This window comes from Pseudopodoces humilis, chromosome 3, assembly GCF_049639895.1.
Source record: "Pseudopodoces humilis isolate 2021_Gansu_Grassland_sample_001 chromosome 3, ASM4963989v1, whole genome shotgun sequence".
NCBI classification, from domain to species: Eukaryota; Metazoa; Chordata; class Aves; order Passeriformes; family Paridae; genus Pseudopodoces; species Pseudopodoces humilis.
The window spans coordinates 47,751,657-47,777,251 of record NC_142202.1 but is presented as its reverse complement, the minus strand read 5'-3'; the positions used below and the strand labels follow the sequence as shown (position 1 = coordinate 47,777,251).

At 40.7% G+C, this 25,595-nt stretch overlaps 1 protein-coding gene across 5 annotated transcripts in view; it reads left to right on the top strand.

Annotated features, from left to right (window-relative positions):
• Positions 1-25,595, top strand: part of SASH1 (SAM and SH3 domain containing 1) — a 541,099-nt gene that overhangs the window by 481,356 nt on the left and 34,148 nt on the right. For 4 of the 5 annotated variants that reach the window (XM_088052802.1, XM_014263649.2, XM_088052805.1 and 1 more), the window contains 4 exons: positions 9,621-9,661; positions 10,932-11,018; positions 12,280-12,392; positions 14,004-14,105. In XM_088052802.1, coding sequence (XP_087908928.1) covers positions 9,621-9,661; positions 10,932-11,018; positions 12,280-12,392; positions 14,004-14,105 — 343 coding nt within the window. The remainder of the gene's footprint in view (positions 1-9,620; positions 9,662-10,931; positions 11,019-12,279; positions 12,393-14,003; positions 14,106-25,595) is intronic. The other variant, XM_088052803.1, reaches the window with a different exon arrangement.

Here is a 25,595-nt window from a genome sequence, read left to right as displayed (position 1 = left end):
GTAAATTATATTATCTTAGTCCAGATGAAAGGGATATGTGATTTTTATGGACCTTGTAAGAGTGGAAGTGTACCATTTGAGGATTTATAGAAGGGTGTATGTGATTTACCTGATCATATATATGAAACTGGTGCAGGACAGGTTGTGCCAGATACTTGCACAATAAGCAAGGCCATGTGACACATGATAATTGGACAAAGTGTTGAAAATAATAAATTATATCTACTCAGTACTGTACAAATTATTCAAACCTGAACTTATACAGGTCTGTGCCTATTTGTGACAGCCTGTCACATCAGTGTTGGGTTCAGCCGTCCAGCCTGGAAGGCTGAATTGTCACAGAAATTGTCTCTTCCAGGGAGACAGAGTTTAAAAATTGATCTGCAGGAAAATGACCAGTTCAAGCCCATCCAATACACCAGTTTTTCAAGGAAGGATGTTGTGTTGGCCCCAGGGATTTTTGTGGGGTTTAGTATATGGCCTTCATCTGAATCTTCTGTGTGGGCATGCTACTAGACATACGTGGAAGTTTGTCCCTTTGAGGACAATTTTTATGTCACTCTCAAGCTGCATGAAAGATGTGTGGTAAACCTTCTACAAGACTTCTTTTGTTGTGAGAAGACTAGTTTGCCAAATATGAAACTCGATGCAGATGTACATTGGTTTTTCTTATTCACAAAAGATTTGGGAGACAAAAGGAGAGAATTGTTCAAAACTCAACATACAGACTTTCAGGAGATGTGGAAAATGTGGTTTTTTAGAGTACTCTTCCACAAGAGCTTATCCAAGAGCAGCTACAATTCTACATATTGAAAATCCAAATGTTTTCCTAGAGTGAGATGAGTTGTTTCTGGTCTGGTGTTCTGAGCAGGTTGCTTTAGAAAATAAGGGCAGTCCCAAGGGAAAATCTGTACTGAAATAAGAAGGAGAGAGCAAGTGTCTGGCTGGAATATGGTCATTCTCAGTAACTCCCTCGCCCAGCACTGCTGCCTGTACACCCTACAGCTTAACACTACCAAAGTCTAAAGCTTTAAAATAACACATCTGGATGGTTGTTTAATTTGCCAGAGTTTAGACATTCCAGACAGAAAGAAGCTTTGAGGGAACATGGGAAGAGCAATGTTTGCTTTAACCTGGTTTGGTTTTACTTTTCTGTGCTGCTCAGCTGGAAGAGAGAGCCCAACAGTCCCCACTGTAAACCACACTGAAAACAGATTAACCTTGGTGGTCTATGGTAGGAAAAAATCCTGTTTGTGTGGACAAGCAGTGTATGTTCTGTCTTGCCTTGAGTCTTACTAACCCTGCTGCCCAGTCTGGTGTAAAGTCAGTGCAGAATTACTCAGTGCCCTCAGTCCAGCAAGTTGCTCAACAAGTATCTGTAGCGAGTGATGTGCTCTAGATGAGCAGCAGCAGGGCTCGTAGGCAGGCAGAAAGGATTAAATGAGCCTGGAGGCAGAATTGTTTGTCACTGTGAGTCATTGTGGTCACCCCACCCCCGAAGGCATTTGGGGCAATACTACCTTCCTCTGTTGCTAGCAACATTGTTCCTGTTAATTAGATGAAGCTACAAAAAACGCCTGCATATGTGAACCTGCTCGGTACATTATATGTGCTCTACCAAATATGCCTTTTGTTTCATTGGTTCTGACAAAGAAAGAAACGTCTTCACTCAGAGGCAAAAGCCTCTGAGATTTATGTGAATAACAGCAAGGGTACTGATGTGGCCTGAAAAGCTATCCATAAACAACGGAAAACAAAGTCATGTTTGTTCAAGCTTTGCTTCACAACTGCTCTGGTTTTTTTGCCTTACTGGAGTTCCTTCTGTAAATTGAAACAGTTTGCCAGGTTTCTAAGTTATGTCATATTCAGCAACTAATGCAGAGCATGGAATGAGGTGTTTGTAGCTTTCTTCTCTGAATAAATTTCACTTCCCTCTGCCCTTTCCAAGATTTCCATCTTTTAAACTGCAGTCGTGCTGACAGTTGTGGTGCTGGTGTAACTTTGCTGTTTCTCGGTGTGCCTTCAGTAAAGTGGCAACAGCATCTTTAACAGTTATATTATTCATTTTAAACAAAAATCTCCCCAGAATCACAGGTGCTTCTATACAGACTTCTGCTTTTGCTAGAAGAATTATTAGTGTAGAAAACATGCAGTAAATGTATTCTTCAGCAATTACTGCTGCTTCTCTGACCCCATACCATGTTCAACTGGGGATGTATTGTATATACAATTCCTATTATTTCGAAGAGATGGCAACACCCCAAGGATGTTTACTCAGCTAAGGGACTGAGCAGGGTTTTCTCATAATTGTAAACAGAGCATTTAAACAATGTAACCCAACTTTTAGCCTGTTCCCATTTTTGAGCATTCAGGTCTACATGACAGACTGATGAGCTCTGCGTGTTTGCCAGGAAATCCAGGTTAAACCCAGTCCCCTGAACCCGGGCTTCTGCATCCTGACTCTCATCCTGTTTTTAGAAGGACTGGGGGGGATGTTGCAGAAAGGAAGTTGTGTGTTTTCCCTCTTTGGAAGTAGATCTGTTTGCTGTCACTGTTTGCTCCCTCAGCCTTTGGGCTGTGTTTCAGATGTGGTGCATCTGAGATTCTGCTGGGAAAGAAAAGGAAGTGGGTGAGAGACTCAGGAGCACTGCATACAAATAGGATGAGGTGCAGATATTCCTACATACTGATATTTTTCTTAACAGTTGCTAGAGAAAGAAAGGATGAAGACAATGCATGAGGTAACAGTTCTATCATGTGTCTGATGTTTCAGTCATTTCCACCACCTTTGTGTGGCAGTGGGGGTTATGAATTGTCACCTTCAGGGAATCACCTGCACTTCCTTGAACTGTACCACTCCTGCACACTCCTGACCAGTAAATGGTCACACTTCACATCAAGTGCCACAATTCATCCTGCTGTACTCCTCTGGCTGTGGCTCAGTACAGTTTAAACGTTCTTGACCCTGTGACACTCAACACCTAATCTGAGACTCTGCCAGAGCAGAGACCTGGCCAGAAACATACGTGTCAGGCAGAAGGAGAAAAGCAGGCACATGTGGGGTGCAGGTGACGCAGGGCAACATTGCTCAGGGGCTTTGCATTCCCCCTGCCTGGGGGAGCTGCTGTCCCTCTGGCAGCTGCATCCTCAACTCCTACTTCAGCTGCTCCTGGGGGCGAATGTCTGTCACCCTGCGTGTGTGCAGGGTGTACCGAGGAGCCACTCACACGTTCCATTCTTACAGTTTGTCCCGATCTCTGATGGCTTGTTGGGAATGTCACAGCAGGAGCTGTAGGCTCCTCGGGCGTTATGGCTTTCTCCGAGGTTGTTAGCAGGCAAGCAGTGAGGCCACAGCACAGGTGGCTGCTATCTGCATTGTAGCTGTTGTCACTGCAGGAGATATCATTGACTCAATCTGTTTTTAAGAATTTTTTGCAATGAATGTGCCATAGTACAGCCATTCCAGTGCCCCATGGTATAAACTGGAACCCTGTATCAACCTAAGGCTGGGAGAGAGCCTGCATTTCAGTGTTCCCGTTGCCCACAATGATTTTCAGTGAAAGCTGCAGAAAGGTTCATCCAAGCCTCAGTTCTTTGCCCTTCAGTACACTAATCTACTGGCCTTTGCCAGTAGTTTTTAACACTTTAGTCCCTAGTCTTCTTTCTCTGCAGCATCCGATCTGCAGGTCAGGATTTGAATGCAGGAGGTTATTAAGTCACTCCTCCAGGTCATGGTTGGGGGGGTTTAAATTCTATCAGCTTAGATTCTGGCAGCTTCTCAGAGTGCCCAAATTATTTCTGGCAGGTATTTGTAAACTCATCTGCAAAGAAAGAGGAGTGCAGGTCTGAAAGAGCATATAAGGCAGAGAGAGGGCAGAAACTGAGAAGAACAAAGCAAAAAATAAACAATTCCCCCAAACTGAGGTAGCTAAAGGCTGCCCTTAATTGCTAAGAGAATAAATTCTTCCTTTTGCATAGTTTAAAAATTAAAATGAGTATTGGAAGAAAAAGAAGTAAGGGCTTTTTTTTACTTGAGATGTTTGAACTTAAGATACATATTTTTTTATACCCTATCCTTGCAGAAATTGAAAAAATCAGTGAATGTGTATGGCCCTGTTTTCACTTGTTTGAGGCCTGATTTAGTCAAAGGCAAATTATTCATGCTGCCTTTAAACAGCCTTCTCAAGAGAAGTAGGGCAGGAAACTCCCACAATAACCTACACAATGGGAGTGAGAGGCCAGCCAAACGCTGCCTGGGACACGTGAGGAGGGAAACCAGTGCGCCTTTGAGCAGCTGGAAGAAGATTTCAAGCCTGGTAATTTCGTGTAAGGAAGTTTGAAGGGCACATTTCACGAGAAAGTCTGACTTGTCACAGCAAGTTGAGATGGCACGTAGTGAGCAATACACAGAGAGCAGGGAAGCATTGCCTGCAGCGTTGGGCCCTGCTCTTTGCTCTCAGAAGAGTTTTTAGCTGGCAATTATCTGCCCCCTGGCTGTGACCAAGCATTCTGTTATTAAATACATGACGTGCCCCCATCTGCCTGCTGCCAGTCCGAGGACTGAGCCCGTGGGACCAGTGTGGTGGCTTCCACGCTGGTGATGCTGCAGAGCACACATACACACGCACGGACCACAAGCAGCTCAGTGTTTGTTTCCACTGAGAAAGTTTTGACCTGCTTAAAGAGCCATTGCTATGGAAACCTAATGAGAAGATAATTGAATGAAACCTCTTTGCTTTCCATCCCTTTCTCACACTGGTGCCAGCAAGGTCAGAGCCTTGCAGGCCTCCTTTCTCTTCAGGTTCATGCAAATTTGATAAAAATACCAAAGACCCATTTTCTTCCCTGTGCCAGCTCCAGTTAGATAAATTACCTTGTATTCAGTCAGGAGCAGTTACAAGTCTGTCAGTTTTTCATACTAATTATGTAAGTGGGCCATTTCTAATGCACACGGATAACCAAATGGCTTTGCAGCAGAGCCAGCATGGGCTTCTGCATTGGTTTATTCACCGCTCTGAATATACATAATATTCATATGCTAAAAATCCCATCTAAACAATTTTCTGCAGTGTACTATAAATAATCATTGGTAAGGAATGAGAGGGGCACTATCAGTTTATTGAAGATGATAGCAGTAGTGGTTCCATCATCATATGGTGCTATGCACCTGTGGATTTTATGGTCCATAAATGAGACACGGCCATTTGTTAAAGCACATCTGCATTTAAAGTATAAATGCCCATCATTCTCAGTTTCCACATTTGTTCTTTTTTGAGAGTGATGAGATTTCAAAAATCAACAGGCACATTCATGAAAGCAGGGCATGGTGTCATGTTTCTTTCCTTGTTTCTGTGGAGTACCAGCACGTTCCTGGGGCACGTATGACTGTGTCTCTTGTATATCAACCACTGTTTATGCAAGATTAGCCCCAGTGTTTTTCTGTCTGAGATCAGAATCAGTCCACAGTTAACAGGAAAGCTGTAGCCTAGTTAAAACCAGTCTTAATAATCAGACAGGCTTAGTTGGCTTGTGACCCAAACGTGTGCATTGGGTCTTCCTTGCACACCAAGTTTTGGAGACCACTTCCAGGTTTCAAAAGTATTGCTTAGGTGTAACAACGTTATCCCCACTGCAGCGCTTTAATGAAAAGATAGATTCAGAGACCATTTTAGGTGTCAGGCTTTGACATTGCTCTTACAAAGCCCCCAGGCTGCAAAACAAGAACCAAAAGTGCCCTCCAGAGGCAATGCTTATGACAGTGTCTGGTTGGATCTGTTTAAGATGTCTGGTCTGGGCTCTTATCTTTCAAGAAACCTCCTGTAAAAGCAGTTAATTAAGTTTTTAAAGTTGCTCTCCCTTTCTCTACCTACTGTTGGAAGTTTGTCCAAACAGTTAGGAAATGTTAGCTTCTCTTTTCTAATTTTTTCCAGCATGTGTCTGTTTGTTCCTGAGCCTGATCTATGAATAGGCAGTAAGTTAATCTTCTTGCAGCTTTCCAGTTTTACAGGCAAAACTTTTCTAGCTTTCTTTCGTAAGATCAGCTGTCCAGTTCCCTGGCTATTTTAATAGCTTTCTCTATACCACATCTAGTTTGAATTCATCTTTCTTGAGCGTGAATAATGATGGTTGTACAGCCATTCCCATATATGTTTGTTCTTCATATTCTTCGTACTGCCATTGGAATTTTCCATCCTTATGCCTTTTAGGATTAATATAATAGTTTTTTTCCTCAGTCATTCTTTTCTACCTGGTATCCCCCAGGTACTCTGTCATTTGCAGACCTCTGGCATTTGAAAGACTGTCTGTTGTGTCTGTCTTGTTTGTGTATTTTAACACTTCAATGTTGAATATAAACTCACTTCTGTTAAGCCAGTCTTTCTAATCAACGAGTTCCTAGTCCAGGTTACCTGCTCCAGCTGTTGCTACTAAGTTTTGAGTCATTGAATAGCCTGATGTGGTTTACTAAATTCTGCTCAAATCCATCAACTCTCTAAGGCAGTAATATTTGGGTACTCTCAAAAGTAACTCCATTTTTAGGTTATATATTATGTTTACTGTTTGAGGTTTTTTGAGTTTTTTTCTCATTTGTTTATTTCAGCACTTTGGTTCGAAGAGGCACAAAGTACTGGCCTAGAGATGGTTTTGGATGTGTGAGATTAATGAATTAAAGTTTTGACCCCATCTCCTGCCCGCTTACAGAGATTATGGATTGATAAGAAAATACCCCTTCCCTCTGGCTGTAAATCTTGTTTTGTTCCTCATTGTGTGAATGTATACCCATACATTTCTTCTGCTTTATGCGGTGACAGAGTACATTTCATGTGAAAGCTTGCTAATGAAGTTGTACATCAGACCACAACAAAAATGAAGGCCTCCATGGTGGAGTAATGGCATTTGGCTCCCTTTCAGACACACAGTGCTGAAACTTCTGCCAAGTGTCACTGCATCATTAACTTTCAGTACAAGTTATCAGTCTATGAATGGAAGAACACAAATCACTTTCAGCGCACGTTCACAGAAGCACTGCAGATTTAACAGAGTAAGGGAGTGTAATTTGCAAATCAAACATACAGCGACACCAAGGTAGTCTGGAATTTTTCACTAGACATCTAGGAGGTAAAATGCTTGATTGATTTCACTGAGGACTTCTAAGCATCAGAATTGTCGGGTGGAACTAAAAAGCAAGTGCCTTATCAGGCACTGTGTGGTAAGTTTTGTTGGCATTTCCATCTCTTCAGAGCAGCTGTTAGCATTTTCAAGGTCAACCCAGGCATGGAAGATTTCCTCTTTAAAGACTGCGTGAAATAATAATTGGAATTTGCATCCTATGATGAAACTCAGCATAGTTCTTAAATCAGTTATAAATGAGAAGGTGGTCTGCTTGCTGTGGATACTGCTTTTCTCCTCACACCCTCTGGTTCAGGCGTGTTGGATGTTTGCTCCTACTGCCCTTCCCGTTCTTTGGAGGCCAGTTTATGATGAGTTGATGGCCTCAGGCTAACTACTGAACAGATGTCCACATCACAAACGTTGCTGCTACACCTGCTGCTTACTTGCATAGTTTTTGGCAACTGTGCAAGAGAAGAAAAGGATTAAAGTGAATTTGGAGGCCACAGAGCACAAGAGACTGCCTTTCCACTTTAAGGGTGATTTCACTAGCGAGACAGAGCTCTGATCATTAACAGATTTCATTTTCTAAGGATGGTGATTTGGTACATTTCATGGCTACTAAATTCATTTAAAATAAATAGAATAACTGCTTGATGGGTGGAGACCATGCTCATCTGCAAAACATGTAGCAGATTAATTCTGTCAGTTCTGACAGAGCTTGGCGTTCATAAAAAGAAAAATCTCCATATACTCCTCATATTTTCTTATCTGATTTACCTTTATTTAGAAAAACACTTGCTGACAACTTTACTTTGAAGTGTCTGGATTGATTCCTGGCCCTGTTGAAGGGCATTTTCTGGAAATTTCTACCCAGAAAGTGTGGGGTTTGTATTTTTCACTTTTTACCAGGCTTCTTAAAAATTAAATATCAGGTGGCATATTATTGATTTTTCCCCTTCAAGAGTAAACACCAGAAAGAAAGACACTAAATTTCTCCCTCCTCCTGATGCATTAAAAATTTGACGTTTATTTGCCTCAATTAGTTTGCAGTTTGTGCTGAATTAAATTTCAGTCTGTTTTTAAAGAGGTTATATTTCAGAGCTTCACTATGCCAGATCCTCCTTGTCTAGGTGAATTACTGAATCACACTGAAACTTCATACTGTCTCGTTTCCCCTTTAATGATATCTTTGCAAATTGATGAGCATGTATTTCCTGCTTGTAAGATGCTGGCCAGTAATTGTTTGTGTCTTCTGCACACCGACCTGGATTGAACTATAATTTCCCTTCAAGCGGTTCAGTGAATTGATCAGAAACTCTTTATTGCCCTCTGCTGGGGGACTGAGAGAGCGAAAGCAGCCCCTGCAGACCATGTGCGTGGACAGCGACAAGAGTGTGTCATGTGTGTGTCATTACATGGTCTCATTCAGAGAACGATTTGGCTGGAGGTCTCCTTGGTACGCTGTGGTGTGTGTGTGTTTTCATCCTGCATGGCTGCAGGACAGCCACCACACAATGGGAGCTCAGCGTGTCACGGGGCTGAGCCCGCAGCAAAGACACCGCAGTGATGCTTTGCACATGGAGCCTCCAGCCCTTGATGCTGGAAGAAGTCGTTTTGCTGCCTTTCTGCAGTGTGGTTAAATGGCAATTCCCACAGAAAGGCTTCAAAGAATAACACAAAGTTTGGTAATTTTTGTTAGCTCCACTTATGCAGACAGAGAAAAAAGGCAGTGAAGCAGGGTGATGTTGTCTCATTGGAGATCCCACAATGAACTGTTGTTGGAATCCATTCTGGAAAACTGGTTGAGTGGATGTAAAGACGAAGAACAAAAGATATTTGCTATTTCAGTAGGTTGTTTGTAAAGCCCAAGTTCTGGACATGACTAAGTCTCTCCAGCTGGCTTTTGAGGAAGGGAGCATACACTGATGAGAAAGCACACAGAAGGGATTTGGGAGAAAGAAGCTGTAGTCTCCAGTCAGTTATGGTTTCACTTCATAGGGTCTGGACAAACTTTCTCTACCTTCTGTTTAAATCTCTACTATTGTCTTCCACATGGTGCCTTTCTGGAGGTGTAATGAGCACATACTTGCAAAGATTGTCAGATAAAAACCAAATAGGCTGAAAATTGATGTACAGCTAAACAAGTGCAGCATCCCAGTTCTACAGTTTCTAAGGCAGCAAAATTACTGTTTTGCAAATGCAAGTGGGGAAACTATGTGAATAATTGTTTTTCTGAGGAATCCCTGGGCTCCTTTGCCTTAACCATTGGTTTCTGTCAGTATATATTTTTCTATGCTGGTCACAAAAGGCACATTTCAGAAGGAAACTCAGTTACTGTGGTCAGACCAGTAGGTTCAGTTTTCATTTCCAACTTGCTGTGTTGGGGAGAAAAGGGAAGAGAAAGCAGCTCATGATATATTGTTTGGAAACTATAATTTACTGTAACCAGGCAGCTCCCCTGAAATGTGAGAAGCCTGCATCAGTAAGTCCATTTCTCTTTTTTGTCCTAGGCTCTCCATTCATAAATCAAGTTCAGAAGAAGGCTCTGTAGGTCAGTATATTTCATTTTATTTGATACTCCTATGGAATTCTTAAGCAGCTTTGGAGTCTTGCTTGTGCTGGGATGTGAAGAGCTGGCAGAAGCCAGCAGCATTTGTGTGTGTGGAGGGCTAGTCTCAGCAGCTTTCATTTTGATGCTGAGTGTTTCAGTGATAACTAAAACTGCTCATCCAGAATTGTCATGTGATAAATACGCGTCTTTTGACTTGTTAAATGGAATTGAAAATGTTTGCATGTTCGATCACTGCTAGCCTGTCCTTTTGTATTCCAAAAATTACCACCACCAGTAAATAGTGGGGGTTCTTTGTTATTTTTGTTCATGTCAGGCCAGAGTCTATTTCTTTGTTTCCAAAATTTTTGTTGCTTATTGGAAAAGGAAAATAAAAATGGGAGGTTTTTCTTGTTTGTTTCCTTTTAATGGTATTCTAGGGACATGTCCACACAGTCTAAACTTAAGCAGTATTTCAGAGAGTCAGAAAGCTCAGCTCTAGGTCATCCAGGGCAGGATATAAATACTAATAGCTCTTTGTCAGTAGCATTTCTGCCAGATCAGGCACAATGTGTTCATTTGTAGGTGACATAAACTTTATAGCATGTGCCCTGGTTTGTTCACAGGATACAGATATATATGCCCTATCTAGAGCTCGATGTGATTTTTCTTTCTAGAGCAAATTATTTACATTGTGTTCATCAATCCATACAGAGATCTGGCATTGTGGACATGGAAACCCAGGCTTGTACAGTCCAGGCATTTAGAGAGCAAGAGTCCATACCAAGTAGCAGAATGTGTGTGTATATGTTAATTATTTCATTTCTTGATAGACATGCACAAAGATACTAGAAAATCACTTATTTGAGTTGTGGCATAGGCTGCATAGTTCTGATTCAGTTAAAGAGAGTAAGCCAACAAAATACTTCAAAAAACACTTCCACACTTCACATTAGCAACTCAACAGACATCAAAATTTATGTAAAATATTTTCTGTTTATAATTCAAAATATGTAAGTTACTGGCTTATCTCAGTCCTCTATAGCACTGGCAAATATAAAAGAATGTGCATTGCCCTGAAATAGCTACATCAACATAGTCCTAGTATAGAATAAATCGAGAAAACCAGAAAATTGGAGGGTTTTTTATTCTTGTTTCTGATTTCAAAATACAATGTAATGCTGGAAAGCTTCTCTAGAATTTACTAACGAATGTTTCTTTGTAAAATTCTTTTTTCCTTTCCCCTCATCCTCCCGCTTCACTTTCCTTTTAGGGAAAGCAGACTGGAAAAAGAAAAATAAGTTTTTTTGGCAGAATTTCCGAAAGAACCAGAAAGGACTGATGAGGCAGACTTCAAAAGGTAAAGCTATTTAAAGGGTTCACATCCTATCCATATAAAATGTAAAGAGCCAGTATCACAAAGGAATAAAACACATTTGTAATATTGTGGCATCTGGGGTCTGTGGCTCTGGAAGTGTCACAGGTTTGGTTCGTGATGACAGTGCTCAGTCAAATTCTTGAGACTGCAGACATGAGGCTGGGATGCCTTTTGTCCTGACTGTCAGTGATGGCACACGTGAGGTAATACATAAGCAATATATGTAACTAAACAAGATGCTTTTTATTTTCCCCTAGTCCTAACTTGATAAGAGAAATACTGTTCCAATTAGATATTTCCCCTTTCTTTGGCATTTTGTTGCTTTGACCTACTTGCTTTAGGCTTGAATCCAACCTCTCATTGTAGAAGATGCCACAAGAAGGAGTAGTAAAAGTGCCCCTGGTGACTAGTGGAAATGTAGGATTGATTCCATTTAAACAGTCAGGTGTCTTTCTCTAGTTCTTCTGCAAAAGATGCAGCTGTGGATTGCATTAAGTATTTTTCTTCACACAGAAAATTTCTGTTTCCCCATGTGTATGTTAGTTTCTTATGTTGCAAACAGATGTTCCTCTATGTCTGTCTGTGTTCAAATGAATTATGAAAGATGACAAAAGCCCATTTAGTAGGTCGAAAAGGGACACACTTTCAGTTAAGTGTGAGTCCTTGCTGGTTCTTGAGGCAAGATCTAATTGTCTGTGCTGACATGCCAAGCATGTTAGAAGCAGAGATAGTTGAGAGTCCAATATATCGAGCACCATGTACCAGCTTAGTGGGCGATGAGAGAGTCTGGATAGATCACAAGCAGTGGCCACGCCACAGCAGAGAGCTGCGAGGGCCCAGCACACCATTGCTGAAAAGGCCGGTTCTCGCATCTGGTTCCAGTATTCCTCAGGGCTGACTGCTGGACTTTTGCAGCATTAGCACTTCCTCTTTTAATTCTTGTCGTTCAGGGTCAATAACCATGTGATGATGGTCAGTTTTTATTTCTCCTTTTCATGCTTGCTTTCCGTGTCAAAGCAGACCTAGTTTTTCAGTTCTAAATTGCTTTTCCTCAGTTACTTCGAAGTCAGTCAGTTCTTTGAAATCATACCATGAGCCTGCTCTGGGGAGGGACTGTTTCTGGCCAGCCAGATCCACGTGGCAGCCAGATTTCAGAGCACTGGGTAAAATCCAATTTCAATGTACCCTGCCCTGTGCATGAATTCTTACGTATGCTTAAAATATTTGTGTTTTTTTTGTGCAGGAGAGGATGTCGGTTATGTGGCCAGTGAGATCACAATGAGTGATGAGGAGCGGATCCAGTTGATGATGATGGTGAAAGAGAAGATGATCACCATTGAGGAAGCACTTGCTAGGGTATGATGTGTGCATACATCTATCTCCTTGATAAACATGTTTTAGAATGTAGGATGTATCAATCTGGAGTTTTGCTTTATTCACAAAACATAGGAGAAGGTGGAGAAAGCCTGTCTGTTTGCCCCATTGCAGTAGGTAGCATAAATTACATAGCAATTCCTTTGTTTTTTGAGAAAAGTGAGATTTAGCTCAACCAGAAATAAATATCGATTACATGGTAAATTAATAGAGCCCTAAAAGTATTGCTTCTCTCCATTAACAATAAAAGGTACTAATCAGAGAAAAGATTAAGTGTAGACTTTTTCATTGCAGCTGTCTAAAGAGAGGGAGAAGAATCGCTCTCTGACTTGTACTAGCTCTTCTTTATTATGTTCATAGATTTAAGTATTAATAGAAATGCTTCAGGTTTTGCTGACCTTGCCTTACTTGATTCAGAACTCATGTATTTCTTACTATTTCCCTTTAAGCTAATTTTTTTCCTGCTTATTTCTTAGCCAAAAAGGTGCTGTTTTACTTTAATAACATTCAAGAAAACATATTCAGCCATTTTTGGCATATGACATTATGTCAGATGTACAACACAGATACGCTTTTTTCCTAAATGGCTGTCACAAATGTTTACAAACTCTAAATTATAATAAGCCACAAGAAAAAGAACACTAAAATGTTGCATTTGTGCAGCCATAGGACCAAGGTTTTAATTGCTCAGAAGCCAAAAGAGGGTTAAAATTTCAACTTAACCTTTGTGTTAAATACTATGATGGAACACAGGATGTTCTGTATGGGCTCCATTAGAGAGCACATCATTTCAATCAGTTGGCAGTCAGATGAATATCTTTACTGAAACACTACATTGTAAAGCAGATTATTCTAGAATATAAATTTATGTTATTGTCTGAAGAAAATATTGCTCTAATGGAAATCATACGATGAAAAAATGCACGATTTTAAAATTATTGTATTGGAATATTAGGAATTCTTTTTCTACTCTGCTGTTAAAGTTTTGTGGGGTGACAGAATTGTACCTAATCTGATAGTTCATATATGGACTGGTAGAGTTTTCCTCTAGTAAACTACTTGCAACAGCCTTTTTTTCTTAAAATATCAGTTCTTGATCCTTACAACACTTAGTCTCCTGTAGTATTGGTTTTGTCTGAAACCTTTCTTGGAAAATGGGAGAGTTGTTTTATTTTTAAATTACAAAGGATGGTTCCTAGTCTTTACTGCAGATCATTTTCTTTATGAAGGAAATTGGCAGATCATTGTGATTTAGTCTGTCTGCTGTAAACTCTGCCTCTGAGATGGGGATGTGTAATTTATGTTTTACCAACAACAGGTCATCGAATTTCAGTATTTACAGATCATTTCCTTCTAAGAAAAAAACCCACCAAAACAACTTATTTTTTAAACTGCTGATTGTTGGACAATTTTATTTTGAGTAAGTGAGGCATGCAGGGGAAAAGTTCAGATTTCCCCAGTTCCACAATGATACAGGGAGAACAGAATTAAATTGCATTAACTCTTGCTATTTTAATGAAGATTGATCTCTTCTTGAAGATCTCTTCTTCTTTCTGAACTGGAAAATGTTCTTTTTGTCTTTTCAAATTTCAGCTGAAAGAGTATGAAGCTCAGCACAGGCAGTCGAGCACTGTAGATGCTGCAGAATGGCCTGATGGTTCTTACTCGACACTTGATGGGTCTTCCAATTGTAATGTAAGTACCTGTCATTGTGGTACTGCTCCCCAGTGTCATTTAATATTTAAATTCTTTCACTTAATTACCGAAATGCCCTGATTTACCTGGGAATTTCCTTTATAGCAAATGTACCACTGACCTTGTGATGCTCTGTTCTGTCTGCAGAGAATCTTTAACTTGCATTTTAAATCTTCAAAATCTGTTGTCATAGACTTCAACAGTCTTATTGTATAATCACTGCTTTTTTTTTTTTCTTGCCTTCTTTTTTTTTTTTTTTTTTTTTTTTTTTAAATCTCACCACTTTTGTCACTGAGCTTTTGAAGCACAAGTTGTCCCAGGCAAAAATCCCCTTGTTTCAAAATGCACAGAAAAGGGCTTTTAGGTCATTTAGAGGGAAGCTGTTGATTCGCCCGTAGAATTTCTCAGGCTTTTCTAGCCCTTGTTGATACATTCAAGATGAGGATCTGGCTAAGTCCTAGCTGCCTGCTGCCTTCAAACAGTTCTGTCTCTGCATTTGCAAACTCACAGCCCAGAGTTTGTGTCTTCTGTCAGATCCATAAGCAGTAAGGCAGCTTTCCACCCTCTCTTTTTTGCTTCTGAGCTGTTTAACTTCTGTTGTTCTTGTGGGCACCAGGCAGCCTTTGTGTCATGCCATACTGAATTAATTAATTTTCCCTTCCAGATATCTTCATTTTCACTGAGTAGTTTATTCCACTTCAATTCTCTAATTGGAAGTTCACAGATAAATCTTAGAGAGGAACACATTTTACTGTCAAATTCAAGCTCTTTGTAACCCATATAATTGAATCATAGGCTTTTGAGACCATTGGTTGATTTATTTATTTTATTGTCAATGGAATTTCCTGCTAACTGCAGCAGCCGGTTAGCTCCTCCTTTTCTAAATGAAAAAAAGGAATGCAATGTCATTTTATGAGATGTTTAACATATTTGGTGGCAGAGAAAGATTTTGTTGTTTATGTTCAAAAAAATATGCCCATCTTTAGTTACATTGGAGCAGAGGGGAGCTGATGTTGCCTTACATTCTGTTCTGATATATCGAAAATGTGGAAAGAATAGGGAAGGAAGGATCCTGACTCTCCTGAACTGATTTTTTAGTCAGCTGAAAGATGTCTTGATCTTTTCCTCATTAGTATTTATAGCTTGAACTTTCCCTTCTTTCAAGGCTTTTGTCCAGGGTACCTATAGAATAAGCCCCTCAAAATTCTCATGGTCAGATCTCAGAAGGATACTGAATTTCTCTCTTAAATCCTCTGATAGTGATTTACACTTGTGTTGAATTACTGAAAGCTGTGTGTGTCTCTGAGGACTTAACATGATTCAGTATTTCCACCCTAATGGAATGACTTGGCACCTTTTCTCTAAAATTGTTTTCCTAAGCCATCTTTGCACTTTGAACCAAGAGCTTGATTGTCTCTCTCTGCTGTTCTGGTAGGATTTGAACCAGCTTTCTGCTAACTTCAGTGAGGGATCTCTATGCAATCACTGTAGATAATTCTCAAGATTTTTGCCTTTGGCCCTGATTTTTGTCCCAGCTGCCGTTTACAGAAGCTGTGAAACTGCTTGCCTTCAAGGGAAAAGAGGATCATCTGCAGAAATGAAACTTCATGTTAGAACAAAACTCAGCTTGACTTTTTTTTTGTGGACGAGAATGCAACTGAGGTTAACTGGGGTGAAAAACTTTGGGCTGTAATTGACAAAAGGGAAAAACAAACAATGAAAACTGTCAGATATGTCTAGAGATAGGATATGCATTCACTCAGACTTTTTTACCAAAGGACCTCTCTACTAATCTGAAATGACCAGATTTTGAGACATGCAAAGATGATTCTGTTTTCAAGCACTTTCTTTCCCAAATGGTTTGAGTTTCAGTGTCATTTGTGTGATTTGTAGTCTGCTTATTTGGAACCTCAACTTAAAATTACCCCACTCATTTTATATAGGCCATGATGCAGAGATGGTTTTCCATATATTAAAAACATAGTTTCAGGTAGCCCACTGCCTTATACTCAGAAAGTAATTGGAAATTCAAGTTCCCTGCAATAAACATTTCTGGTTTGATTCTGAAGTCCTTGGGCAATGGTTTTTCTGGTTCTGTTTGCTTTTTAAATTTATTTATTTATTTTTCAGTCTCACAGCCAAGTTGTTACTAGGCAGTTTTTAATGAAACAATGTGATCATTTTGTAAACAAAATGAAAACAAGTTAGAATCTAAGCAATGAGAGAATCTAAAAATGAAGGCAGGATGTCTGGAGTGTTCTAACCTTTTTAGTAATCCTTTCCTTTCAAGTCGGCTCTGCTCACAACATAAAAATAATATCTGAAGTGCACATATCATTGGTTATTGTTTTCCTTTTAGGAAAATACCACTTTTTAAAAAAAGCTCTTATTGCCATCCCATGTTTATGACTAACACAACTGGTGTTGATTTAAAGATTCTCATTTTAAAGATTGATTTGAGGATTCTGTTTTCCAGATTCTCTTCTTTTAAATTACTGTACCAGGAAGTGGAAACTTGCGTTTCATACCCTTAACAAAAGTAAACCCTAAAGATGAACCACAAAGGAGTGAGGAGTAGAAAGGTCAGCATCCCAAGGGAGGCAGCCCCATGTCATTGCTATGCTGTTAATTGTATGTCCTGTTTGTTCTTAAGAAACAAATAAACAAACAAAAGCCTTGCCAAGTCAGTAGGTGACTTGGTTCTTTGCCACTTAGGAGCAGCTTTTAGCTTTCAGTCTCACTCCTGCAGTCCCCTTGTTTCAGCAAAATATGTGTGTTCTTTATTTGCTACTGTGGGTATGCAGTTGAAACTGTTTTACTTTTTAGTCAGATGTATCAAAGCTCTAAAACGCCTCATTTTCTTACAAACTTATTTCTGATTATTTATGTTTCATCTCTGTTGCAATGAAGGCAGTTCACAGTAACACTAGACAGGCTTTCATTGCCTTGTGCCAAGCATTGGGATGTAAAGCAGGTGCAGATTACAAATGGATCCCTTTCTGGATTGTAGATAAGGCTCTATTTGTCCTCAGGAGTCAGAAAGTCCAGGGAAAGAGAGGACCTCAAAATTGTATCACATTCCTTCTTTACACTGAGGTGCCTTTTATGCTTCTTAAAGATAGAAGAGCGCTTGATAACTTTTGGGGGCTGACATTCTCAGTTCATCTAAAATAGGGCTGCTTCATCCCCAGAGCCCTTGCTGGTACAGCTCCAGCCCAGCTTGGAGACCCAGCATGAGGAGGAATCAGTATATTCAGTGTGTCATTCAGTTTCTTTCCTGTGCCCTCTGCTAAACACCACTGGTGGTACCAGTTGCCATGTTTCATGTCAGAGTGGGGAAATGGGGAGAATCACAAGGGAGCTTGTTACAGAAGCGTGTATTATATGTGTGCTGACACTGACACAAACCACTAATTAACTTCACTGACAGTTTCTGGAGATGCAAGTTAAATGAAGTTGTAATTATCTCTGGAGTAAACTGGTTTGTTGGTCTCATCTTCTGCATTTTGGTTTCAATCAGCAGGTAATGCTCAGCCATCCAGCAGACTTCCAGGTATAGTGTAGCTGGCCTTCATTTGAAAGGTGCCACAGTGAGCTGTGCCATGCTTGTCTGACTTCGCCCTCCCTACCAGATGTGCCTTAGCAGCCTCAGGAGAAAGGATAATATTTATGACTGGGCAGAACAAAAGCAGCATCTCCCTCCAACAGTATGGCCCACACCCACACATGGGCAGTGGGGAGGCCTACACTGCTGGTTTACATCCCTGCCCTTCCAACACTTGTTTTCCCAGGATTATTACAATACCAGTAGGAAACTGGCACCCCATTTGTTTTCTCTGAGGAAAGTGGCAGCAGTGGTGCAGACCTGTAAGTGTGCTGTGCTAACCTGCATCTACTGTGAGGCTGATGTGGGGACAATTCCTGCCTGTGTTGCCTCTCTTCTCTGTCTTCTCTGGATCCATTTTTCAACAGATGGCAGTCCACTGAGTCCACACAGCAGTAGCTCTAGCTGGACTGATATAATAATATGTTACTCTGGTACTTACTATTATTTCTTTTTTTTTTAACAAGTGATTAAATAGGGCTAAAAGTTGAAAAGGCTGTGCGGAATTGAGTTTGTGTCTGCTACAGGCATCAAAAGCAGAGTAACAGATGAGAATGGACTTTGAGTTGTATTCATTTCAGTCCCAGAGATGCTGAAGCTGTTGAATCAGGATTGTGTTTCCCATGGTACAAACCTGACTCTTAACAAAAAAATAAGTCTGATATAATTATCTCTGACTCATGACAGTCATTACTCTGTTGTTTGTAAGTGTGAAGAATAGGAAGAAAAGAAATAATGAAAGTGTAACTTCTGTAGTACCAATTACCTCAAAAGTAAATCTAAGCATAATTACAGCAAATCCACATTATTCAGGGTTGTACTGTATTTCAGTACGTGGATGCTTTCTGAATGCAGCTATTTTTTAATTGATTTTTATTCATAGTAGTGATGGATTCTTAAAATTTTTAACCATTGGTTAACATTATTGATCATAATACAGGACTGTTAATGTAAACAGGAAAATGTCCTTCTTTTGGTATACTCAGTTTAATTTGTTAGAAATAAGCTCAGAATTAATGTACATTGGGAATCAGCATTGAGTATCTGTGGAGAGTAGGGCATGATGAGTTTTGTTTTATTTTAAAGAGTAGTATTTAATTTGAAGCAGTGTGAATATTCTGAAGTTAGCCCTGGTTTGCTGTTATCCCAAGACTCACCATTTTTGGTAAGGTTTCTTTTCCATGAAACGCTAAAGGGTAGGAGAGGATGTTTCTATGTTTTACTTCCTCTTGGAGAACTTGTTGCCACCTCCAGGCTCTGCATGCTCTTTCAAGTAACAGAGGGGAGCTGCTGCTCAGCATGGTTGTGAATGAATGCAGAGCTTTCATCTTTGCTCCAAAGAATCTGGTGACCCAATTTCTGTTAGGATTTCCTGAAAGACACTGATGTGTGCCTTGTTGTATTGGATGATGCATTTATTATTACTACCGAAATTCCTGCAATACTGTCAGTGTTCAGTAACAGGTATGATGAAAAAGAACCTATAATAAGAAATGTTTTGAAATGGTAGTGGTGAATTCCCACGCTATGTGCCTGTCCCAGGGACCTGTCCTGGGAGCCCTTGGCTGCCCTCCTTTTCCACTGATCATAGGATCAGTGTCCAGCACCTCATGGTGAAAGCTGGTAGCAGAAGAATTACAGCATATTTTGTTACAATCTTTCCCCTCTCTCTATCTATGCATAAGAGCAGGATTTCCCATGGGCACAGTAATACAAAAACCTTCATGAGAGAAGTGCAAATCATCATTACAGTTCCCATGACACAACCCAAAGTAAGGTCAGTGCTAGGGAGTGATGATAGCAAAGCGAGGGACCATTGATGTGTTTGTATTCAGTTTTGTAGAACACTCTAAGCTTAGAGTTTTTTACCCATTTTTTCTGAAATTTTCCAGAACACTTCAGAATTTGCAGGAGAAACTGCTGCAAATTATTCAGAATAAAACATTGTCACCACAGGATTATACTGAGCAGCTGCAAGTAATGTAGCCCAAGTAAACCTCCTGCTTACTGCCAGCAGGAGTTTCTCCTGTAGTTAGTCTGTTGTAAAGTCTCTGAGAAAAATCTTCCTTCTGTCATGACTCAGAGCTTACAGTAACACCCAAGCAGTGGCTGCAGTTAGGCTTTTTCATAACCACTTCTGTTTGCCTGCATTCAGACAAGCCCTATTGACTTACTTTATTGCAAAATGTTTGGCCATGTGTTTGAGAATGATGGGAGATGGGAAGGCAAAATAATTTAATATTTATTCTAACATACAAGTTCACTTTTTTATACCGTTTTTGCCTTTTGGCAGCTGCCTAATTTTTATGCTTATTACCTAGAGGGTGAGGGGGTGGTACCAGCTTTTTCCTGTTCTCCATGCATCAGCCAGCAGGAGATGCTATAATTCATAATGTGGTTTCCCTGCCCCCATCTTTTCTGAGACCAAGCCTATTAAATGAGAACAAAGCTTTGCTCAGTTCAAGAATTAGGAATCGCAAGAACCATGTGTTTCACTGCCCTATTTGGCAGACACAGGCCGAATAATCTTTACTTGTGGTACAACAGAAAATTTTAATTGCCCTCTCATTGGTTTCCACTTGTGCCCCTTCCCCGATGCTGGTGTTTCCTTCCTCATGCTCTGAGGATTTTTAACAGTCTGATTGTTTGAAGGTAACAAAAGAATGTAATTGAAGTTACTACAGCCTTCACTAAAAGGCTCTCATTCTTTTGCTTTGTTTCTCTGATAAGACTTCTGCTGTGTTTCATGTATTGCTGTTTTACCCTTGTTTTTCCAAGAAGTCGAGAGGTGGATTTCCAGTTCCATTCATTAATAGTACAGCCTATGCCAAAGAGTAAAAATTCTCCCTGAATCTTCTTAGCCTTGTCAAAACATAAGATTCAGTTGAGAGAGTCTTGTTTAAGACTTTTGTTTCCATGTATAGAGGAGTCTGCAGGAGAATTGGAAAATAATGTTGCATTGTAACAGGTAGAGAATAATGTAATACAGAGATTCATTCTGCTATGTATACCTATTACAAGTGGTACATGAGTACAGTTGTAATGCCATTAAAATTAATTATGCTAATCAGTGAGAGAAGCACTTTGCCATGAGGAAATGTGTCTGGCTTGCAGATACAAATGTCAGCAATGTGCTTCTCAAAATTAAACTAAAACCTGGAAACAGTTAACAGCTAGGAATTTGCCTAAGCAGCTATTCTTGTATTGAGACAGACCTCCTGGGAGAATTAAACTTTTATGCTCTCGTTACTTATGACAAATATTTCCCACTAATTTCAGCAAGCAGTGTCGTCACCAGCTAATGTGTAATATATCTCTCACCAAAGTAGCCATTGGATGCTCCTTTGATTTTCTTCTAAGTAATCACAGAGCAAACCCAGACATGGTTACCTACGGGGGCTGACACTGCACATTTTAGACATGCACAGCCCTTGCAATTCATGCTTTGAGAAAAAAAAAAAAATATTTATGACCTCTGCTAATTTTCTTTAAATTTTTGGCCATTATTTGTAACTTCAGGATATGATGCAGATTATCACATCTTAGTTTCATGCAGTTTTCTATAAACAGCCTCTGCAAGGATTAGAGGTCTGTGAAGCTTTTTTAATGAAACCCAAAACCTTCAAAACTCAAGTTGCAAAGCCCCAAACTTAGATCAGTTTCACTCATAGTCATGAACTTTTAAGGGAATCTGAGATAGATTTCAAGGAAATTGCTGTCGTGTTTCACTTGATGTGGGCTTGTATGTTATTGAAACTGAAGAACACTAGCTGGTTTTATCTGAAGCTTAGAATTTTCCATAGGGCTTTACATCAGAGATTTGGGGCTGAAGTAATTCAAGGGTAAAAGCCCAGCTACAGCACATTAGTAAACCTAGTTTACATGACCACTAGGGAGTAGAAAAGCTGTGTTCAGTCTCTAGTACAAAGGTGGAGAAATTGAAAAAAGCTATTTGATTGGGGGGCTCATTAAAATCAGCCAGTCATCAAAGGAAATAGATGTTTAGTCCAGCTGTGATTTCACCATGTGATTGATTTGCAGTGAATCCAGATTAACAGATATTGTGGTCCTGATAGAGGGGAATCTTCCCTGGCTTAGAAAGGGTGCTGTTGTGGTACACCTTTGCTACTGCTTTCCACCCCTGGATAGCAGAGTTCTCAATAAGCAGTAATTTTGGTCCTTGTTTTCTTGTACTCTGAGAAGTCTGAATTTTTTGTGAGGTTTGAGATAAGGTGTGGTTGCCTGTAAAAGGAGTGCCAATTTACTTGAGCATCGCAGAGTCTATTTCTTAGGAAGGGAGATCAGACCCCAGCCTAGGCAGAGAAGTTGAAAGTCACACTACAATGCTTCAAAAAGCCACCACTTCTGGACTAGCATTTTTCTTTCCAGTTCTTATTTATGTTTTTTTTCTAGCACTGAAACTGAGGGGAAAGATCAAAAAAAGTATCTAAGTTCACCAAATTAAAAAACATTTAAGCAAGGTTTATTTTTCTTTCAAATTAGCCCTTTTTAAAGGGAAATTCTCCAGGAATTTTTGTCAAAAGAATTAAAAAAGAGAAAATAAAAAAAAACTGGTAAAGGCCTTAAGTTATATTTCCTATAGACACAGCCTCCACTCTAGTGGTGGTGTTTGAGGGTCAATCTTCATCCTGGCTTTGCAGAGATTCTCTGTATTTTTTCTTTCACTGAAATTCCATAGACAGTAATTAAGGAACTGGAGGCCAGCAAGAGGTCAGCAAGCCTTCGTCAGTGAAAACAGGGATTGTTTGCCATGTACAACACTCCCTTTTTTCCTTGTGGTGAATAGAAGATTTGCTTAGAGCTGATGACTTATGCCTTTCTTGCAAGTTATGCAGCTAGCGAGTAACTAGGGGAATCAATCAGTGAGCAGAAAACAGCTAATTGAGTCCAGCATCACGCTTTTTTCTTCCTTACATATTCAGCACTGGAATCGGAGCCAGTTTGGTGTCTGATAATGTAACTCGAGAGAAGAGGCATTTTGTGTGCAGGATTCAGAGCTAATTCAATACTTAAGAAGAACTGTCTGCTCCTAAATTTTAGGGTTACAAAGCTGACAGCGGTTGAGGACTCGGGGGAAAATACTCGAAACTGAGCTTTAGGCCTATAAATGCCGAAGCTGGTAAGTCACTGAGCTTGTAGCATGATGTGGAGAGGATGTGCCTCCTGTTTCAGAAAGGGAGAAAGAGAAAAGGCTTTTGTGGTTATTCTTAGGCACAGCACAGCATGCATAGCTTTCCTCAGTTTTCCTTTTCCTTTCCTTGGGCTTTTAAGTTCTTTTCTGTTCTATTTTCCTGTCTCTGACTTTATGCAGGCGTCTTTAATAAAAAACTTTTTAAAGTTAGAATGGTTGGGATTTTTGGCAGATGGAAAGCCTGTTAGAAAGAAGAAAGGACACGTGTAGCCACATCTCCTAAAGAGAACAGCAAAGTCTCTTTGCATTTACTACAGAGCTTGTAGTTCTGAGGTGAGCTAGCCAGGGCTGGGGGATGTGATGTGATGTGTCTATGAATCTAAATGTGGTTTTTTGCCCCACTTTGCTGAACAAGAATCGTCTGATAGTGAAGAAGAATTGTGGCTTAAGTTTAATCAGGTATTAAAAGATTTCTTTTTTTTTTTTTAAGTGCAAGGTTTCCTAGAGATTTCAGTTTGGGGCTGAACTATTACTGGGCATAAAGCAAACTGTAAAATTTTAACATCTCTCTAAATGGCTTCACACAGCTCATGTAAAAGTCTTATATGTTTGGGTTTTTTTCTGGAGCTGAAGCAAATTAATCAGTTATGATAGCTTTAACTGGATGTTGTCCTAGTGTTTCTTACACATTTTTATTGGGACATGGCTACCAAGCTTTGGCTGCTTTTTAAGGGCTGCTGCTATAACCCTGAAGTGTTTCCAAACATAGTCCTGTTGAAAGCCAGCTACTTATTTCTGGTTTACATTTTGCCAATTACTTCCAAGAACGCTAATAAATGTTAGTTGTCTCTCACTCTCCCTCTCTCTCTGTGAAGCACTAATGCAAAGAGGGAGGTTAAGATTGTTATTTCTGTGGCGTGTGAAATGGGCAGGATGTTAGCGAGCAGCAGAGCAAGGCGTGTGCCCTGCCTCCCGAGCAAGCAGCAGCAAAGAGCCTGCGTGAGAAAAGCAGGAGAGAAAGTGAGAAGAGTGCCAGGAGCAGAACTGTAGAGAGCTCTTAGAATGTCAGAGTACGTGTGCTGGTTTCCTATTTGTTCCTCAACAGAGAGCTCTTTACTTTGATCTTACATACGAGGGCCTTTGGGGGTACACAAGTAGGGAGTTTTCCAAGGTGAAGGGATGCGAGAGGAGGCAGAGGGGATTTATTTCTTCTGGATTTGAGAGCATCTTCACTGTTTGTGACCACATCTTGCAGCGAAAAGCTGGGCAGTGGGCATGGGCCTTGGCCTCTCTGTAGTTTTCCAGGCGTGTGGTACGTGGTGGCTGCAGTCCTCTGCATGCAGTTCTTGGTATTTCCAGATGCTGTTAATATATTCCCTGTTTCCCTGCGGTCCTTCGCGCGTCTGTGCAGCCAAGCTCTCGGAGCTGGCGCGTTTCCGCACCGTGAGAGCATCGCAGATGCGGGATGCACTTGCTCCAAGGCTCGTGGGGAAGGGCCGCTCCGCCCAGCCAAGGGGCCCCGCAGGCTGTGCGGGTCCCCGGCAGCCCGGCCGAGCCCTGCGCTCGCTCTCAACCCGCGCGAGTTTTGTGCATCAGCTTTGGCCAGTTTGCTATGGTTTAGGGCTGTGGAGCCAGCTGTCTGCAATGTGATGTAATGTTGCCCTGGAAACCAGAAATGAAACACTTTAAGCATTCACCACAGAGTTTCTACATACAGCATTAGCCAAAGTAATTAAAAGTTGAGCCATATGGGCTTTCGGATGGAAAAATTTGGAGCGGAGGAGATGGAAGTTAAGTTGTTCCTATTTGCAGTACTGCAAATCTGTTTGTTGTCCCCTTGAGGGCACGGGGAGAGGCTGCCTTGGCCGTGCACAGGGGTGCAGGGAGCTAGAGGGGCTGTTTTATCAGCACGTTAAGGACACCAAGGCTTGGCCTGATGGAAGAGCTGTGTGCCAGGGGCCAGGAGGCACTGGTGGGCAGGGCACAGCATGGATTCCTCCAGGCCGGAGAGCCTCTGTCTGAGCATCACGCAGACTTGTCCACTCTGTAGCAGACCACACTACCCTTCTGCAGTGCTGCAGCCTGTGAAGGGGGAAGAGAGCAAGAGGGGCTGGCAGCTGGCTACGTACAAGCCCTGTGCCAAGGCCTCACTGCCAGAGCTGTCCAGGAAACCATTTGCCCAGCCTCCCATGCTTTGGGGACATTGGGGTAATTTTCCCGTCTGAAGTCAGGGACAGCTACCAAAAAAAGCAATTCAGTCACCATGAAAGAGGGGAGGGGTAGAGTGGATTGGGGAAGTCAAAGCATGGAAGTTCAGTGATTTGAATATGTCAATTATGGCCTGAATGCTTTACATTTCTGTTTTCTGTTTAATATTAGCTGTAAAAGAAAGCATTACTTAAGCTGGAAAATTAAGCTCTGTTTCCCATGTGCCAGAATGGAAACTTTTGTTAATTCCAAGGCCTTTCTTAAAAAGTTGATTCAAAAACAGGAAGCAAGTGAAGAATAAATAAAGTTTCCTGAGCAGCACCAGTGGTGTAGTCAAAATTTTTAAGCCTTTTTGCATAAACTTATTGTCCATCCTTTTTTTGCTGTAGAAGATTTCTCTGTCACATGCTACGTGGTATGATAGGAGGTAGGCTTTTGAAGGGAGACTGTCTTTGTCTTTCATCTACCCATAAAGCACAACCTGTTCTCACCTACCTTCAAAGTACTGGTGACAGAAAGGATCTGT